Source organism: Citrus clementina, unplaced genomic scaffold (genome assembly GCF_000493195.1).
Source record: "Citrus clementina cultivar Clemenules unplaced genomic scaffold, Citrus_clementina_v1.0 scaffold_5, whole genome shotgun sequence".
NCBI lineage: Eukaryota > Viridiplantae > Streptophyta > Magnoliopsida > Sapindales > Rutaceae > Citrus > Citrus x clementina.
This window is the reverse complement of record NW_006262201.1, coordinates 31,063,514-31,083,764: the sequence shown is the minus strand read 5'-3', so window position 1 is coordinate 31,083,764 and position 20,251 is coordinate 31,063,514. Positions and strand designations below refer to the sequence as shown.

Sequence of the window (20,251 nt, the reverse complement as noted above, 5' to 3'; positions counted from 1 at the left end):
GTAAGCCGTTGGTGGATTACCAGGATCCATGGTTGCTGTTAATTTAATTTTCACTACATCAAATCTGTATTACGATAGTATGTGAAAAATACTGCAAAAGCTCTATAGCCTCATTTTTGAAAACGTTGTTAGATCTAATCTTTTTGAAGCATTTTCGAAAACGTCGAAAAGGGAAATTGCAGGGCTTTATATATCTTGTAAAAGCTGTGGAAAATCATATACGACAATTCTTTCGCTGTCGTGGTATATAATTTTCTAAAGAGGTGATATTACATATTGTCTTCTTCTTTTTTTATTCAGTGCTTGCGGTGAGGCGAGACCCACAACAAACAAAAGGGTGCTTGCTATAGCTAGGGATGACAATGGGGCAGATATGAGTTGGATCTACTCTGCTTCATATCTAAATTCATAATAAAAATTAAGATTCGTATCTGCTCTAGATCCGTCATGAATCTATATTTTTCGCTCCATATCCAGATCCAAAAAAAAAAATAAATATCTATATCTGCTCCAAATCCGAAAAAAAATTAAAATCCATATCTGCTCTAAATCCGTCATGAATTCTAAAATTCAGTAATAAAAAAGTAATAATTTTTTAGATTGAAAATTGAAGGCTAAAATGTATTGATAACAAATGAATTATATAATTTTTCTCAAAAATATAATAAATATTGTAGCTTATACTTTTACACCAAAACAACAAATAAGAAAGATAATAAAATATCATTCAGAAGTAATTGCAGGAGTAAGATCAATCTAATATTCTATTGTCTCCTTCATCATTCTAATATCCACGATACACCTACCATTATCCCTACAACATTAGATAATAACATATAAATTAAATATGATTTATATTCAGTCTTTTATTATTTTTATTATGACCATATTTGACTAAATATATGAATAATTATATTCCTTAAAAATTATTTGGCTAATATAATAAAATAAATTGTCAGGTTATATTACTTGGCTTGCAATTTGAATATTGCATGTACATGCTTTGGGGTTGGATGACCTTTAAATTTACAAAACTAACCTTTAAGTTTTAAGAGTTTAATTGCATGGTAAATACTACTAATATGCTATGAATAAAATTTATTATCATTATAATTCCACAATTGTTAAGAAACTTTTAAAATAAAATAAAAGTAAAAGATGAGTGGATATGGATATGGATTTAGATATTAAGATAGATCCAGATCTGCTCCAGATCCGTCTTAGATCCGCACATCAATATCCAAATCCGATCCAAATCCATTTTAAACCGATCCAAATCCGATCCGATTGGATTTGGATCACGTGGATCTTGGATCAGATCCAATCCATTGCCATCCCTAGCTATAGCCCTATTTGCTTCCCTTTAAAAAGTTTTAATTTTTATTTCAAAAAAAAAAGTTTTAATTTTTTTTAACTAATCTGTGAACATTCAATTTTTCTTAGTAATATTTTATCAATTCAAAAATCTCTTAATCATCTATCAAATATGGTAACCAAATAATTACCAATATAAATATTGTTAATCGAAAGAAAATTAACTAATTATATCCAATCAATAAATAACAATGTATTCATAATAATACACGAGTAAATTACTTAAACTTCAGTAATTGAGAGAGATAATACTAGGGGTGTTCGCGGATTGGACATCAATTTATATTCAATCCACCATTTTACGGATTGGTTTGCAAGTTAAATATTTTTAATTATGTCTTATTCACAAACTAACTAAATAAAAAAATTAATATGAAATTTTTTTACTACCGATCAAATTCAAAATAAAATAAGATTTGAATAAATTAATTGTTTAAATTAAGTTAGAAAATACATTCAAAGAGTCAAGCTACAATACACCAAAAAGAAAAAAATCTCATTTGTTCAAATCAATACATAAAAATTGACTGCTTAGGAAATTATTATTTTTATTTAATTATTTTATGTTATATAATTATCAGATAAGATATTAGATGGTGTTAATGTAACTATATTTTAACATATTTATTTATTAGTAAGTATAATACTATATTTACAAGTTTATTTTTATTTAATAAAAAATTTATTTTTTAGTGGATTTGTGGATTTTGCGGATTTATAGAAGTAAATCTATATCCAATCCACCGACTGTGAATTTTTAAATTTTTAATCAAATTTGATCCACCAATCCACCGATTGGATTCTTACGGATCAGATTTCTATGGATCAGACGGATTGGATTCTGAATACCCCTAAATAATACTAAGATTATATAACAATGACATTGACACAAAATATTTTTTTCTCGCCAGGATCAAATCCATTGTTCCTTTCCAATTGGTGAAATTTTGTGTAAACCCTAAGATAGATATCTTGTTGTTGTGCAAACGTGACACATTATTAATTGTAGTCTAACTTTCAGAAACCTTTTCGTATTTCAATTATAGTTCAATAGAGTATTTTTATTTAAAAAAAGATGCATGTATAAGCAATATGTTAAGAAGATTACTTGCTTAATGTTTTAAAAATTCAATTTCAAATAAAAGAACTTGAGATATTGTATTATATCGTATCTCTTTTTTTATTTTTAAATTTAAAATCACCATTTTAATCTGTTTGTTAATAGGCTATATTATTTTAAAAACAATTTTTTTTAATAATAGAGATAATGTGTACTATTGAATGTTGATTCGATCCAGTGATACTTATTTTTTATGTTATTGATGTTGTAACAAGCGCGTAGATCAGCTGACATGAGGCTGTTCTATCTTAACCAAGGTCTTCGGTTCAAGACTTGAGAATGCAGTTGTGTTAAATACTTATTGTGTTAAATATATATATATATATATATAGGAAATTTCTATGGGTGCTTGGTTGACGGTGGAATTGGTGAATGTAAGAATAATGAAAAAAGAATTTAGTGAGCTTGTGGGTTATTAAAAAATTAAATTAATATTAATATTCACGGGCTTGATTTTAGTTTGCAAAACCCAACTCTTTTCATTTGTATTTAAAATTCTTAGGGTGAAAATTTAAGTGTAAATATATATTGGGGGCTTAAGTATAATTTATTGGGGACATGATAACAATTTATTGAAAACTTTTTTAAAAAAACACAATTAAATATTAGGCCCCGTTTGAGATTGCTTTTGGGAGGGTTAAAAGTGATTTTAAAAATCTAAAAACAAATTTTGGTGTTTGGTAAAAAAAAATCAAAATCACTTTTGTCAGAATCAGCTCCTCCTACAGCTAATTTTGAAATGCAGGGAATGAGTAATTTTTAGATTCTGATTTTGAGAATCAATTTTATCATTTAATATAATTCCATAAATATTCTTACAATTATTACTTAAACCCGAAATTATCCTTATTTAAATTGGAAACAAAATCAATATTTTAATAATTTTTTATTATAATTAACGCACACCTTTCGTTTACCCTATTTCTTCATAGTTTGTGTAACTAAAGATACATGGCACAAAGCTATAGAAAGTGCTACGTTTATACTGCTTGGCAAAAAGTTAATATGCCAATTCCACATTTTTATAAAAAAAAAATTATTTGATTCAACGAGATATTGTACGTGTATATTTTTATATGTATAAGTAAATTTTATCTTACATTATGTACATTTTAGTTATTTATTTTTTTATAGCAGTTTAACAATAAAATTTACCAAACACCCATAACTGCTTTCAAAATTCACAATACTTTTGAAAATAAAATTTACCAAACACTTAATTGATTCTCTTCACAGCTAATTATTTCTACAGCACAGCTAACAATAATTATTTTAAAAGCTGCAGCATTACCAAACTGGCCTTTAAAAGATTTTTTTTTTTTCCAGTGAGGACTTGAGTCCCCACTAATCCTTCAATAAATCCGCCCCTAGTTGAGGGTTAACGTGTTCTTTAGATAACAGATGATTTAATACATTAAAAAAAGAATTTCAGCATCACAAATGGATTCAAAATACTAAAAAAGACTTTTTTATATATTTTTTATCAATTAATTATGAGTGATAATGATGTTATAAATTTTTGTATAAATTTATTTTATATAAATTAATGTGATATAAATTTATTAGTCGGATGGAAAACATAAAATTATAAAAATAACGGCAGAAAAAAATTTGTGGTTGTATAAGGTGACTTGGACAGATTGCTATTCTTATTGTTTCCATTTTGAAAGGAGACATGCAATAATAAATTTTTTTAATTAATTAAACTGGATCACGCCGCAACAATAAACTTCTAAGGAGAAAAAAAATCCAAATATTACTTTGAACCAGTAATTTAAAAATAAAAATATTTAAAGAAACCGTCCTCTTCTTCGTGTCCTCCCATCGGCTTCAAACTAACGTGCTGATCTCTGACTCCACAGCATCAATCAGGCTTTTCGTTTCTCATTCAGTTCCCGCGCATAAATCAATCAGCATAAAATGTTGTCTTCTCCTCTTCCTTCCTTTGATCAGATTCTTGAATCAACCCAGAAACCAAAACTCCGTAAAGCCTTCAAGCTACTCAAATCCCACGCCTGTAAGGTTGCCAATTTTACCCTCCAATGGCAAGACCTTGAAGACCATCTCCGCTTCATTCACTCTGAAATTGAATCAAAACTCCAACAAAACTCCGCCGCCAAAACCATCCAAAGCGACACAAACCCACCCAGCAAAGACTCAATTTTGCCCCAAAACAACAACCCAGAAAACAAAGCAAGCAAAACCAGTGAGATTTCTGTAAAAAATGGAAAAGAGTTGATTTTGTACGTAAAAGAGCATGTACGGGATCATGGATTGTTGCAAGATTATTTATTTAAGCTCTTTAAGGCGGTGGATGAGCCGGGGAAGCTTGTTCTTGAAGCATTGAGGGAATTTTATTCGCTGGCGGATACTGAAACAAGGTCGAGTTGTGTGGTGGTGTTGGAGGAATTTGGGAGGGTGAAGGAGGAAGTTGATGACGTGGCAGAAGAAGTGAGGGAGGAGGCCAAGAGATTTGCTGTTCAGTGGAGAGGGAAGTTGGGGATGAAGAATTCTTTGGAGGTTTTGGGGTTTTTGCTGCTTTTGATTGATTTTGAGTTGGTAGGTGAATTTGGTTTTGATGAAATTTTGAAGCTTTTCAATTGTGTTTCATCACGTAAACAGGCGCCTGGGTTGTTTAGAGCTCTTGGTTTTGCTGATAAGGCTGCTGGTAAGGTTTTGTAGCTATTTTTGTAGCTATTTTTTCCTATCTTGTATCCTTTGATAAAGTTATATTGAGGTGGAAATCTTGCTTCATGTGAATAATTGGTAGATTGGTTTTGAAGCAGTGATCAGTTGCTAGGGAACTTTGGTACTTTTAAAGTTCATGGCAAACTTTTATATTGAAATTTGGCATTAGTCTTTGTTGGGAAGTTGCCATAGATGAGCTAAAGTTTTGTAGGAGTTTGTTTCTATTCCAGATGCTTGCACTGCCTGCCCTTCTTTACTTCATTTTCTAGTCCCATAGGAGCTCAAATATTGTGATATATTTGGGATTCATATAGATAAGGAATAATATTTTGATAGATGAAAGCCTTCCTGATGTTTCCACAAGCTTGCTTGTGTAATGATAAAAACTTAATTGCCTTACATTTGGAGAAACTTTTTTTACTGTTTTGGAGCTAGATTCTACTCTTCATTACCTATTAGACATTGTGTTTTTAGTCTGGTGTATAGCAATGTCACAGATTCTTCGATTATCTCTTGGCCGTTAATATGTTTCCTAAACCTTCACTCATGTACTCGTAGGATATTCAATCTGCAAAAGTAAGAGGGAATCTTAGGTTTAATCATACATTGTTTGTAAGCAAAAGGACTTATATTGGAAAACACTAGATGGGCAGAAGTAATTGGAAGTTAGTGGGTTTCTGTGTTGATATTTTCAATTTCTAGGGATCAATTGGTAATTTGGTGGGGATCTTTTGTAGCTTATTTTCACATTATTTCCCGTCGAGTGGTTGTTCTGAAAAAAAGTGTTTGGATTTATGTTAAAGGTGACATTACAGAAGTTTTGGTGGCAAAACAAGTATGTTTGGGATATTTGTGTCTCTTTTATTTCATGTTGGGCTTGTGGTGAGAGGGGAACTGTCCACCTTCAGGGTGGATTTAGCTGCCTTAACTTTACCTTAAGTAATTGCGTACTTTGTCATTGTTTCTCAATCTATTTGCTTTATATTATGGGGATAAATTAATGGATGAAACCTGAAATTTGCAACTTGCTGAGTTGGATTGGTCATGTCAGGTGCTTGTTACTGAATTTGCATATAAATGCTCAAATTGTATGATTTTTGAAATCTGTTCACATTAAAAGATGTCAATATCTGTAGGGCCTCACTGCCATATGTGTTAGGTGCTTATGCTCAGAGCCTCAGACATCTAATGAGATGTTATGTTTCTAACAGTTTGGATACCGTGCAACTGTAGGCTGTCACTCTGTTAATACTTTCTGCTTATTTTGGCTTGAATTTATCTTAGGAGTTATTAGTATTGTGATTTCTCCTGTATATTATACTTAGCAGATTAAGACAAAATGTGTGTGTTGGGGAATAGATTTAGAGAATATAAAATAGGAGATGGATTGATGTCATTGTCTTTATTTTTGAAGTTATGAGGCAGAAGTTTACTTTTATCTGGTATTGTCTTCTGTAATCCTTTGAAATAGTCTGATGCCAACTGCAGTTATATTTTGCCTGTGACAGACTATATTCAAGAACTAATTGCGAAGAATAGGCGACTTGAAGCTATTAGATTTATATATGAATTTGAATTGGTTGATCAGTTCCCTCCAGTGCCTCTTCTGAAAGGCCATGCAAAGTATGCCAAGAAGGTTGCAAAAGAGATCCGCAAAAAGGGGAAAAACTCGTTTGAAGCGCAGGTACTTCTGTCTCATGTCACATTTTCATGTTGTTCTTCTAGACTCTGAGAGGAATAATTTAGTAATGTTCATCTGTTCCATATATCCGTTTGTTACAGAATGATGCCACAAAAAGCGAAATAGCTGCTCTGAGAGGAATAATAAGATTTATAGAAAATTACCAGCTTGGTTCTGAATACTCACCCAAGATGCTTAGAAACCAGATTCAGCAAATAAAGAAGCAGAGAAAAGAGAGGAAAGCTGATACAAAAACCACTGGTTCCAAAGCTGATACAAAAACCACTGGTTCCAAAGCTAATACAAAAATCACTGGTTCCAATGCTGAGTCACAGCAGAGTAATGGAAATAAGCGTACTGCTCCTGCCTCTAAGGCTGAACAGAATCAGCCGAAGAGGATTAGGCATGAACCGGCAGCTGATCTGAGTGCTTTTGCAAAAACCTTACCTCCAATTTACTTGAAACAAGCAACTCATCATCAACCAATAAGCTCATTTGAAGGTCAAGGCACTCAAAATTCAGCGCCATTAGCTAGAACAGAAGCTCCATCACAAGCTGTTCCATATACTTATGCCGATGCCACCTCCAACGCTCACATACAACAATATCCAGGTCAGGCAGCACGCTTGTTATCTCATCTTTCAACGGCTGCACCGCATTTAAACTCGCCTCCAATGTACGCAAAACAAACAACTCATCATCAACCAATAAGCTCATTTGTGGGTCAAGGCACTCAAAATTCAACCCATTTAGCTAGAACAGTAGCTCCATCACAAGCTGGCCCGGGTACTTTTGCTGGTGCAACCTCCAGTGCTCATATACAACAATCTCCAGATCAGGCAGCACTCTTGTTATCGCATCTTTCAACAGTCGTGCAACATTTAACCTCGCCTTTTGGGAACTACAATCGCGCTGGCTCCACTCCCATTAACTCATCATATACAAGCTTGTCAGCTAGACCCTACGAATTGTCAGGCTCGGCAACAATCCGTCCACACATGAGCTCATCGCCTGGACCATACGGAAGGAGTATTCCTGCTAATGGGAGCTCTGGTCAATTTGGATTTGGTGCGACCCGCACACCTATAGCCAGTGCTTTAGGTGACCTGCGGAGGACATCTATGTATTATAATAACTGGCAAGCATCTTCTCCTAGTACGGGCATTGCTCCGAATTCTAGCTTTCATGCATCACGTTATTGCGATAGGCCTGCCCCTTCCGGTGGCAACTATGGCATATCATCTAAGTCCCAGCCATCAATTTACCACCCCTAGTCGGGTTCTCACGGGCCTAATTCTGCCATGTATAGTTCTGTAGATTACTTTATTTTCTGTTAATGGTACATGATTTGGGCACTGAATAGTCTGGATTTTTTCAGTCCATGGCGAATTTGATTCTTTAAAATAATGGAAGATCAAATTATTTTTTAATAATTGGTCGTTTTCCATCTGCATATGTTCTTCCGTACTTTATATTGAATTTCTTTTTTCTTTTTTTCTTTCTCTGTTCAAATCAATAAACATGTAATTTTCATTTTCTTCATTAAATACTCGTCTTCCCAAAGGGCACATTTTGTACAATTTATGGAACTTGTATGTCGTTCATGAGTTCAGCAAACAGATGACATGCTGCTAAACTGTTACTCGACAGTGAAAAGGATTGTATATGGCTGTAACTCGAGAGTAAAAAGGATTGTAAGACATGCCATTTCTATATTTTTCAAAAGTATGGTCCTAGCTGAAAAAAGTGTGGGTTCAAGATGTCCTATCCAAACTTATTTTATTTACACCAAGCATGGAATACAAATAAAAAATTTGTAAAAATAATCCAATCCCGAAACTTTTATGCCTCAACAGGACACGTCCTTAATAGTTTTGGAGGTGAAAAAGAAAAAGAAATAGTTGGGGCTAGCAGGGAAAATAACAATGAATTAATAAAAGTATTATTTCGATTAAATTTTTAAAATCTTAGAGGTGCTTGATAGTTTACTCATTAAGAAGGTCGAGGCAATTTCATGGAAGATGAAGTCTAATGCAATTAACTCATTTATGAAGCAAAATAAAAACTAATTCTGTTTATTAGGCGTTAATCAAGAATAGCCCACAAACCTATTTAACTTCCATTATATGCAACCCAAGCATCGTAAAATTATAACAAGTCCCAGCAAAATCACCATCCCACTGCACACAAACGTTACATAGAATTGAACCCTCAAAACATTATGCAACACACTTACAGTTTTCATGTTTAAGAAAATGAAATGAAAATTAGCTACTTATAAGATACACATCAACAAGGATGATTTACAGAATATGCACACGTCCAAGCAAAATCACCATCCCACTGCACACAAACGTTACATAGAATTAAACCCTCAAATATTATGCAACACACTTACAGTTTTCATGTTTAAGAAAATGAAATGAAAATTAGCTACTTATAAGATACACAACAACAAAGATGATTTACAGAATATGTTAACACTGCACTCGTGCAAACAGCTAACCTCCACGCTAAAGCCTCAACAAAAAGTAATGGAAAAGGTTTTCAGCCATGCACTTGCTTGACTTCAATGCACTGCACGTTTACTTACAATTATGGTACAGTTTTCCTTCACTCACTGTCCTCCACGGACGCTTCGCTCCGTTGGCGAGCCAGGAACAAAGGGTGCAAAACCCCGACCGCCAAAAACGGGGCGCATGAAGGCGTCATCAAACTTGCGCCAGTAGTAGTGAACCGTGTGTGTAGGGGTCGTCAGAAGAGCACGCAAGCTGCCAGGACGGGGAACAGTAGGGCCACCAAGGTCAGCGTAAGAGTCCTGTTGGCCCTCCTCAAGGAGTGGCTGTGACAGAGATTTTGGAGTACTGGGATCTGATAGTATATGGTTTGTCGTGTGTTTTGCATGAGGCAGAAGTAATCTTATCAGAGGTTTAGTCATCAAACCGAACACCTAACATGACCAAAATGCAGGATAACTATCATTACCAAAAAGCTTGAAAATTTTGTGTACAAAAGATCTGAACTGCAGTTGCAAGCCCACACAGTAATCATTAAGTACATCCTCATGCAGCTCAGTGTAAGTTAAGAGATTAACGAATATAACTGTTGATTCCGAGCGACCAGTTTGATTCTAAGGAATTTATCACAAGTCAAAATATCTTACCACTGTGCTGAAAAGAACAACAGTTATGGTGCTGGTGATCATAATCGCGTTTTCCCGCAATTGAGTGTGCCCTGACCTAGTAAACTGCATCACCACCAATTTTTATTAAATAAAAACATTTACACAATTCAGCTAATTACTGCAATTTGAAAGATTATAAATTTTCTCAAGAAAAAAGCAGAATTTGAGATTCAAAATATTAAATTAACAAAAAACTGAACTTTCGACATTTTACCTGATTGTAAGCAAGTGCCATAGATACCGCACCTCTCATGAGACCAGCCCACCATATGATAACCTGAAATTGGGAGTATGATTATGCAAATTAATATATTTATAAAGATGAAGAAATTGATAACATCACGTGAACAGAAAACATACTTGCTGCTTTATGCTAATTTTCTCCGTAGGAGATTTCTTGGCTAAGTTAGTTAAAAAGGATAAGGGAAAAACAAAAGCTGCTCTTCCAGCCATAATCAAACCCATCAGCATCGCACTCGCTGCAACCGATGTTCCAGGGCTGCAAAAATGAAATTTGAGCCCATGTAAACAAATAATAGATGATTTCTGTATCAAGGCAGTCATATACAGAAATACTGTGGAAGATTTTGAATTCATTGGAGTTCTCAAGTGGTCTGTGACCGCACCTGCCCTTTACGAATCTCCACTTCTCAATGTCCAGGGCATCCATACCAACATATAGGAAGATAAAAATTTCAGCAACAAATGATAAGGTTGCAAAAGTGTGCCTGTATTGATTACAACATGTAAGCGATAAACAATGCACATACCAATTCAATTAGTGTTTTAGTCAAAAAGTATACAACCGTGGCATTCAAGCAGCCTAACATCATTTAATGGAAAAGACATACTTGGTAGTAACTCTTGAACTCTCAGTCACATTGTGCCAGGTATAATGGGACATCACAATCCCACAGAAAAATACTGTGAGAATGCCACTCAAATAGAACAACTGCAGGACATGGTATCAAACATCAATATTTTCATGTTATAGAGAAATCAAAGAAGAGCTCTTCAGGAAATTTCAGATGTAGTTAAGGAGAACCTTACTTCAGCCAGCATATACGAAAGGTATGCCATGAGCACCATGATAGCAACCTCACGATCTGTCGAGTGCCTGGACCATGTCAGATATGTAAATAGACTTATATTATCAACTTCAAGTCTATAGTGCATAACAACTCTCAAAAGAATTGAGTAAAATATTTGGTTTCAACCAAAAAAAAAAAAAAATTCCATGGTATTATAATAAAGTATTGCTTATTCACAAGAAAAAGAAACGATATCAGTTTTAAGTCTAAAATTTGAGGAAATTAGTAAATTACAAAAGTTTGAAAACTACTCATTAAGGCCAACAAAAACCTAATAAAGATGGACCATATACCTGCCAAAATACAGCTTTTTAATAATATAAGCACTGAGCAGTCCGGCCTATCAGAAAAACCATGAGGTTACACACCTGGAGCACTGAAGTCATTATTCACACATATTTAAACAAATGAGAGAGGGACTTACAATCACCCCCAGCAATGTGCTAGTGAAAAATAGATAAAGGAAGTTTCCAATAAACTGAAATGCTGATCTGGTATTTATATGAGTGAGGTCAAAGCTCTGGATTGCATTGAAAAGAACCACAGATGTAGCATCATTAACAACACCCTCCCCAAATACCAGACTGTAGAGCAAAGGTGTGTCATCCTGATTAAGCACCTGCAAATTAAACAAACAAGCCAATATTGTACGTCTTTTGTGAGTTAGTCATTTGAAATTTTAAATGCTACCACAACTTTGACAACGGACTTACCTGCAACGTGCAAACGGAATCTGTTGCAGCAAATATGGCACCAATTGCTGAAAATAAAAGATCGAATCACTAAGACGCCTCATAGGATATAAAGTAATCCTAAAAAGAGAGAAAGATAAAGATAATACCTAGATAATCTCCTATATCCAGAGTACCAATATCCAATTTCTTAAAGAACTGAATAACACCTGTGTCCAGCAACAATTACAGTGAGCACCAATCAATCATGCGCTTTTGGAGCTATAATCCAACTCAAATGAGGTGTTACTGACACCAAGAGAAATTTAAACATCATAGAAATTTTAATCCAGGGTTTCTCTTCTCATGAACAAACATGCAAACAAGGAAGGTTGAACCTATGAGAAATCTGAATGCCTTTAGTACATATATTCTAATCAGAATTGTTTAGAAGCGTACATTATTGAGTTAGGTGGTGTTTGTTTTTTAACTTAATGACTTAAAGTGACTTAACTTAATTAATTAAGTTAATTAGAGGTGTTTGTTTTTATAACTTAATGAGACTTTTTAGATAATTTTGACTTAATAAAATAAGCTATTTTTTTTGGCTTTTTACTTAATGGAGAAATATGAATTAAGTCAATTGCTTGCTAATGTCAAAAATATCCCTGTTTTATAATTTATTTTTCATGTCTATCCCAAAACTCACCCATAGATATTTACCTCACATAAAAATATCCCTATTTTTTCTTTCTTATATTATATACAATAAAATTTGAAATTTATGGTATTTTATATATTAAAATTCCAAAATAATTATGTATTCACTTGAATATAGTTTTACTTATAAATGTTAAAATATTATGGTATTTAATATATTATTTATTTGACATTCAAATTTAATAAGGATACAAATGTAAAAGTACATATTTTCAGCTTTTTAAGTTGAAAAAAACAAACAACTTAATACTTATTTTCCGAGATTCAGACGAAAAAACAAACATATTATTCAGATTCAGACATTCAGACCTATTCAGAATTCAGACTAATTCAGGTCTATTCAGATTTCAGACAAAAAAACAAACGCCACCTTAGTCAGACAGAGAAGAAGTTTTGAAGGATGTACCTAGTGATATGATGGTACAGCTTACTAATGTCCCAATTGCACCAAACAGCATGATAGTAATGAAGTTGCGGAAAAATTGTTTCTTTTTCACCTGAAATCTGGCACAACAGAAAAGACATGACAATCATAGATTAGAATTAAATCATGAAAATGAACCAAAAACAATCATTCAAAATTCAAACAGTCATCAATAACAGAATAAACTCACCCTGCATTAAATATAATGGGGGGCAACACATATATAAAGAACAGATCTTCACTGAACACAAACAGATGTGAGCTTTTTCCCCCAGTTGTCAGCAAAATAATCACACCTGCACAAACTCCCTGCCACCAAACCCACATCATTAATGCACAAAATCAAGAATAGAAAAATATAATAAAATAAAAACTGAAAAATCCTCAATATGACCTCAAAACCCCCACTTGTTTAATCTTAATGCTATATACTGCACTCAATCATAAGCAGCCATAAACCCATATTAATTGATATTCTAAATCAAATATGTTAGCCAACCCATCAATCTTAGTAATTACTAAAAATTTGGGGTCTCAAGATCATCCACTCGCGTGTTAGATTCAGCTAAAATAGCTAGCTTTTCTCTTTTCTTTTTTCACTTATTAAAAAAAAAGAAAGAAACTTAAAATTACAACAAAATGTATACATACGCACGTTGCCATCAACTCAAATTAAGTAAAATATCAATCAAATATATGAACCACCGATCTATTTTGGACATAATCATTAGTGTCTCAAAACCTCCACTGGTTTAAGCCTACTGCAAGCACTCAGCGTAAGCATCTACTTATAGCTTGCACTGACCTACATCAATGCATGTACTAATCGATCTTAATTGACTCCCTATTGAAAGCAACAAGACTTGATCAGAATGACATCAATTTTGTCACTTTCTTCATTGTATAAAAATTAACCAGAAAAAAACACGTAAAGCTTAGAGAACTAACAATCAGTAGAGCTGTAATGGACTCGTTCATCCACCGGCTTTCTTCAAGAAGGTGACCAATCACAATAGAAGCACAAAGAAGCGCCACAAAAATGTTTATGGAAACCACCGAGTTGTGATCAGACGTGTTCACCATTTGCAATTTCCTTACAACAGAAATTATTGCTTGATCCATTTTTTGCAACCACAGCTTTTATCAATCAATTGCTCAATACAGATTAATTTTACTTCTTCTTCACAACTCTAAAACTCTGATTTTCTCCAAACAAGCCAGTCAGTTCACAAACCTGCATCAAAACAAACAAACAAACAAACAAACAAACAAACAAACAAATAATTAAATAAAAATTACTCCTTTCTAATCAATAAATACAGTAATTACATAATTTGGTACATTTAACTTTAAAACGAAGCTTCCAAGCAGTAAAAACAAAACAAAACGAAAATAAAAACAAAAATGAATCTTTTTTTCTTTTGTGGGAAAAAAAATATAAAATTGAAAAGAAAATTGACGAATAAATATGTAAAAGTTATTTCTGGTAACTTGAAGAAAAATTCCTTTTAATTAAATTCAGCTAAAATATTCCGATATAATTGTGAAATTCAATCAATTAAAAGTTTTCGCGACTAAAAAAAAAAGGTTCGAAAGATCGAAATTGAGAAGAGAATATGCGAATAAAACATGAAAAGAAGTTGCGTTTGGTTGCCGAGAAAATTATTCCTTCGAATTTTTCTTATCGAATTTCTCGTAAAGCTAAAAATTCCTTACCGTAACGCTTCTCATTTGCCGTAAAAAAAGAATCCAAATTATTGAAACCCAGAAACGGAGAGTCAGCGGGAGAGAGAGAGAGAGCAGAAATTATGACAAAATAAATTCAGCTCTCCACGCTTTAATTTTTAATAACTCTAGAACATAATAAAACAAATTAAAAAAAAAAAGTAATATTTTTTTTATTTTTTATCTTTTAAGTTTGGTAATTTGGCATAAAGGTGAAAATTCTGGAAAGAAAGAGAAATTGAAAGAAGAGGCGTGTGTTGCGGGGCAACGGGGCAAGGGTTGATAATGAGGATGATGAATCACCGTTGGATTTGATTACTAGAGTGTAGATGGACGGATGGGGGTGATCCAGGGCGGCTTGTCTTAGCGTGGGATTGGATGTAGGGTTACGTGGAGAGAACTAGTTCAAACAGCGATTTTCTATTTGGCGGCAGTTTAAAGATGGCGGTGTATAAAATACCAAAACTGTATATAGATATATATAAACAATAGTAATATGCGCACAAAAAATTATATAAAAATAGTACTATAATTATTTTTTAAAAATTTACGTAAGATAAAAAGTTCACTATAACACAATTTTTTTTTGTCCTACTAAATTTTATTCTATTTTCGTCCATAAATTTCAAATAAAAACGACATAACTATTTTAAAAATAATTTTTTTTCTAGGTTATGATAAGAAATTCTCGAGATAAATGTAAAAGGCTTTTTTTTTTTCAATTGTAACAAAATTAGTTATGAATACATTATTTATAGTAGGACACTCCAGAATTTATTGTTCTGTTAAATTATTTAATTTTATTATTTTTTATTGACTTTCTTTATATTTAATTCTAAGATACTATTTTTAACTTGATCATTTTAGCATTAAGAAAACAATTTTTCTAGCACCATTTTTTTTAAAAAAATTCAATCTAGCAAAATAACACTGAGAAGCATTAATCAATAGTAACTTGTTATAATGAATTATGAGAGTTTTTAAGTCTTTAAGACCTTGATGTTCCCTTCTTTAACTTCAATCATGATACCAAAAATTGGTCAAAAGTACACAGGATTCCTTCATAATTTTCAATGCCTAATTTTATTAATTTCAAAAAATAAAAAGCCCACTTTTATTTCCATAATTGCATTTTGTATGACGTGTAGAGATATTTTGACAAAGTTGAGGAATAAGAACTTGTATGATTGTATGAAACAACTCATGGGCCATATTTGGAACTCTGACGGATCCACATCTGGATCTGGTCTGGCCCGTTTGATTTCTTAATGACAAAAAAAAACAACTAATTTGATGTTGATTGGTCGTCACGGATCCACCAATAAATGAATTTCTCTTTCTTACTAATTTAGGAACAATTTAAATTAAAAAAAAAAACGAATATTTAGAATGGAATATCCGAACTTCCGAAGCGCTTTGCCAAATTTTTTTAATAGTACAAAAATAATATCTTGTCAGTATTTCAATTAATCAATCTTGATCCAAACATTGTCCCAAAATTTTTATAATATTATGAAAAAATTGATCAATTTTGACCCGAACGTAGTGCCAAATTTAAAAACAGTCTTAATAATTAAATTGAAAGTCGATTTGGCATAAAATTAGTGTTATAAGATTGATCTGTTCTAGGCGGGCAGATCATCAGGTTCACGTGCTGCCACGTCGTGAGTGCGATATTGGTTCAGATATTGGTTAAGTTCACATGAGATAAAGTGATTACAGTTAGGGCACGAGCCATGAAATCAACTTTAGCCAAAAGGCATTTTCCAGAACAACGCAATGCACAATCGGATGCGGTGATTACGTTATGACGAGCTCGTGATTATCTCTAAAAGAAGATTTTGCTAAATCAAAATCTTCAAAATTTTTCACTTTTGTTTTAGGATCAAATAAAACGTCAAAAATTATATGCTTTTCATGATATAAATAGAGGTTCCACGGTAACATCACGTTAAAAAATCAATAAAATCTGATTATTTAACGATACTTAAGTCATGCGTACAATAACCATAAATATTAGTAATGTTAAGAATCTTAATAAGTGAATTTTAATTTGATCTCAACTTATATGAAATTCATATAGTAGATAGTAGAAATATTAATTTTATTCTTTATAAAATTTAATATCTAGCATATAAATGATACAATACATAGCAATTAGAACTCAAGTTAGGACTTGATGATTAGAATGCCAATAGTTGCGTCCCAACTTCAACTCCAATTGTTATGTGGTATTCATTTATTAGTTGATGAATTTCATAATTGATAAAATTATTATTCTACTATTTATTAAAAAATGTCACATCAATTATAATTCAAATTCGGACCTTGTTGGGATCTCTAATGTTACTCTAAAATATATTGTAGTTACAACTTAAATGAGCTCTTTCCGAACATAAATTTTCATTTATTTACTCATAAATAAGAAATCAATTATATTGCATCAGTAACAAATATTAAATTTGATTTTAATTATTAAAATTTATTTATGTAAAAATCTTCATTTTTGAATCCGAACTTCACTTTTAAATTTATTTATCACTCATTTATTAGATGATGAATATAAACTTACTTCACTCACATTGATGATTACATATTTATGGCTTAATGTCATGGGATAAGTGTTTTGCGTAACAAACCCGTGCAGCACTTAGACAACATTTGTCGAATGTTGCTAAATAAGCCTTGAGCTTCTCGATTAGCTAAACTAAGAGGTTTTCGAAGAGTTAGAGAGAAGAGAGCAATGGAGCCGAATGAAGAGAATTGTATTACTCAAATGAAAAATTACAAGAGAGCTTGCTCAAATGTTAAATGTCATGCCCTATTTATAGGGGAGGCTTGCCAAGCTCTAGAGATTTTAGAAAATTCTACCACTTGCCTAGAATTCTAAATATTTACATGAACTAGAAATGTGTGGAGTATTATAGATTATTAACAAGCTCAAATGTGCTAGAGTTGCCTAGAACTTTCCGGAATTGGGTCAAGCTAGCACTCTTTGCCTTGTCTTGGGCTCTTGGTGGGCAATTGGGCTAGCAAATTGGGCGGTCAGCAACATTAAACTTTTTTTATTTTTATATGGACAAGCACATAATTAAATCGTATCTTTTGACTTCTAATAAAGCTTTGTCATTTTTTTCTTTTTTATTTGTTTTATTTTATAAATAAATGTTGTGGATTTAAAGTTAATATCCAAATTTAATCATTCATTTATTTTCTCATATATTTGACTTCTAATAAGGCTTGTTTGTATTAGACATTAATTGGCAATTATTAGCAAATGATCTGCAAGCTAACTAGCCAAGGTTGCCACCTCCATCATTATTGTATTATATTTATGAAAATATTATAAATAATATATCATATTAACTTATGCTTTTCATTTTTTTAAAAATAATATCCTCTCGTGATTGACTTGCGGTATTTTAATGGTGTCGGTTAATCTTGCTTGATAGAGTTGCTAAATTGTTAAAATGATGGTTTACGCAATTGACACGTGTTTTTTATTATTTTTTTGGCCTTTTTCGCGTTTTTGAGTTGAGTTTGCATAAGTGGATGATACTGTACTGTAGTCAATCTAATCGTTAATCGGTTTAGATGGACCACATATTATCTCTTGATAACCTTCTCTTTTTGGGAAATTATTTTCTTAATAACTTTAATTAGATGGACCACACATTACATTTTCGTGATAAACATAGATTCCATTACCAAATCACACGTGTTTAAAACATTTAATTGACTAATGGAAAGAAAACAAAGGAGAGAACGACAGATGCCCCATAAATTTCGATAAATTTATTATAAAAAAAAATTTTTTTTGAGGAAATTTGATGGCTATATATAGTGCGTGAGGCCTCATTTTTTTTTTTTTTTAAAATTCAAATACACTAATAAACAGTGCAGTTTAACAACATCAAAATCTTTATGAATGTATATATATGTGTGTGTATTGTTTTTCCAAAGTGTGAATGGTATTAAGATTCAGTTACTGCAGTGTAAGAGAAACAATATTGAATTGTTTGGTAAAAATTAGTAATTGTAGCTTAGGAGTTAATTTGATTTGAAAAAATTTATAAAATCTTTACTATTTTTGATAAAATTATTAGTTAAAAGTTATATTTACTATACACTATTAGTTTTATTTCCTAATTATATATTTTTTTTCATATTACCCGTAACTTAAAAAATATAGTATCTCAATACGAAATACGGCCTTAATTTATTTTTTAAAATGCTGAGAAGACCTCTTTTTAATATTGATTGAATAAGGTGATCCTAGCGAAGTTTAGAAATTTAATAATATTCTGTTTTAACTTAATTAAGATTCTCAGTTCGAGACTTGAGAATGCAGCTGCGTTAAATACTTGTTGAGAGAGATTTATCGCCCTAGTAGTCTTACCTGACTCGAATCTAGATTAGTCGAGCTCCGATATAATTTTCAGATACCATATAGTTTAATATACCAAGAAAAGAAATTTAATAATATTTTTGTATATATAGACTTATCCTTTTGTCTATGGTTCTGACATCCCTTTATGATCGCCTTGTCCATCTATCCTTTACACCACATGTATAGTTATAGTATTGGTTGTTGCCTAATAATTGATTTTCGGGAAAAACAAAAAATAAAATATTGTCACCATTAATATATTGATTTTTATGAACTTAAAATATATATAAATTTTTGTGGCAAATAGTTGGGGCATCTACTAACATCATGAGTCATTATTGATGTTGAGGTTTGAGTTTCCCTGTTTTTTTTGTGAGAGTGATTGTTCAATTTCTTTAGAAACATACTTTTGGACTAGATTTCAATAGTGATACCTCGAGTGCCACATATTTTCGAGTTGAATTTTAATTATGAAAATCGGCAGGTCTTGACAGCGCTTTCTGATTCTGCTATCAACAAATTTCTAAGTTTGTGTTGTAATTCAAAAGAAAAAGAAAAAAAATTAATTCCAATTCCTGTCATGGGGAAGAAGAAAAAGACTAATTCAAACTAATAACAAATTAATCCGCATGCCCAATCAAAAAAGTCAGTTACTTGACCACCACACAATGCCTATTCGTGAAAGGATCAACACAAGATGATTTCTTTCCTTATACTGTAAATATCAAAGGAAGGCATCATTTGCTGTCTCCATCTTGCTATATAAACACAAAACATGTACATTCAGAATCAATAAAAACAAGAAACAATACTCAAAATTTTCAACATGTACGATAGCAAGGACTCCTTTGCATTAATCTTTCTACTTCTCATAGCGGGCACCGCATTGCTGCCGGCAGCTAAAGGGAAAATATGCATTGAAGATTTTGGGACGCCTTGTAGTGAAGGTAGTTGCGAGAGAACATGCGAATCAAAACATGCAAATGGATTAGGGGATTGTGATGTTGATGAGAGCTGCAAATGCTTCTACGACTGTGAAGCCAATCCCTCTAGAAAATTATGCAAGGAAGATCTGGGTTTGTACCCTCGTGGCTGCACTGCTCAACAATGTCAAAATGATTGTGCAAATAAATTCCCTGGATCTAAAGACAATGTCCATGGATACTGCTACGGCCCTGACATT

General features: G+C 32.3%; 2 protein-coding genes across 4 annotated transcripts; one reads left to right on the top strand and one right to left on the bottom strand.

Annotated features, from left to right (window-relative positions):
* The first annotated feature begins 4,269 nt into the window (after positions 1-4,269).
* LOC18041388 (inactive FRIGIDA-like protein 2) lies at positions 4,270-8,323 on the top strand. Its single transcript, XM_006433052.2, has 3 exons — positions 4,270-5,162; positions 6,691-6,866; positions 6,965-8,323. Exons 1-3 carry the CDS (start codon positions 4,415-4,417, stop codon positions 8,135-8,137), a joined length of 2,097 nt encoding a protein of 698 aa, XP_006433115.1. The 5' UTR covers positions 4,270-4,414; the 3' UTR covers positions 8,138-8,323.
* A 631-nt stretch (positions 8,324-8,954) lies between these two features.
* LOC18040436 (sodium/hydrogen exchanger 2) lies at positions 8,955-14,830 on the bottom strand. 3 transcript variants are annotated; one of them, XM_024184028.1, is made up of 16 exons: positions 14,670-14,830; positions 13,902-14,187; positions 13,144-13,262; positions 12,936-13,033; positions 11,980-12,039; positions 11,852-11,898; positions 11,563-11,757; positions 11,432-11,478; positions 11,098-11,164; positions 10,899-10,999; positions 10,674-10,775; positions 10,408-10,546; positions 10,262-10,324; positions 10,027-10,110; positions 9,457-9,813; positions 8,955-9,043 (listed from the first exon to the last, which is right to left on the bottom strand). In XM_024184028.1, the coding sequence occupies exons 2-15, from the start codon at positions 14,073-14,075 to the stop codon at positions 9,481-9,483; spliced, it is 1,629 nt and encodes a 542-aa protein (XP_024039796.1). In that variant the 5' UTR covers positions 14,076-14,187; positions 14,670-14,830; the 3' UTR covers positions 8,955-9,043; positions 9,457-9,480. The 3 variants fall into 3 exon arrangements, with proteins under 3 accessions (XP_024039796.1, XP_006433114.1, XP_006433113.1); XM_006433050.2 differs by lacking the exon at positions 8,955-9,043 and adding an exon at positions 9,166-9,206; XM_006433051.2 differs by lacking the exon at positions 8,955-9,043 and having other exon boundaries at positions 9,125-9,813.
* Between the last annotated feature and the right edge of the window lie 5,421 nt (positions 14,831-20,251).

Bases quoted from the DNA above. Each gene is read 5' to 3' on its own strand.
- LOC18041388 (XM_006433052.2), top strand. From the start codon at position 4,415: ATGTTGTCTTCTCCTCTTCCTTCCTTTGATCAGATTCTTGAATCAACC. The intron at 5,163-6,690 runs GTAAGGTTTTGT...TGCCTGTGACAG, and splicing joins TTTTGCTGATAAGGCTGCTG to ACTATATTCAAGAACTAATT. The intron at 6,867-6,964 runs GTACTTCTGTCT...CGTTTGTTACAG, and splicing joins AAAACTCGTTTGAAGCGCAG to AATGATGCCACAAAAAGCGA.
- LOC18040436 (XM_024184028.1), bottom strand. From the start codon at position 14,075: ATGGATCAAGCAATAATTTCTGTTGTAAGGAAATTGCAAATGGTGAAC. The intron at 11,479-11,562 runs GTAAGTCCCTCT...TTTTTCTGATAG, and splicing joins GCACATTGCTGGGGGTGATT to GCCGGACTGCTCAGTGCTTA. The intron at 10,776-10,898 runs GTATGTCTTTTC...TAATCAATACAG, and splicing joins AGTTCAAGAGTTACTACCAA to GCACACTTTTGCAACCTTAT.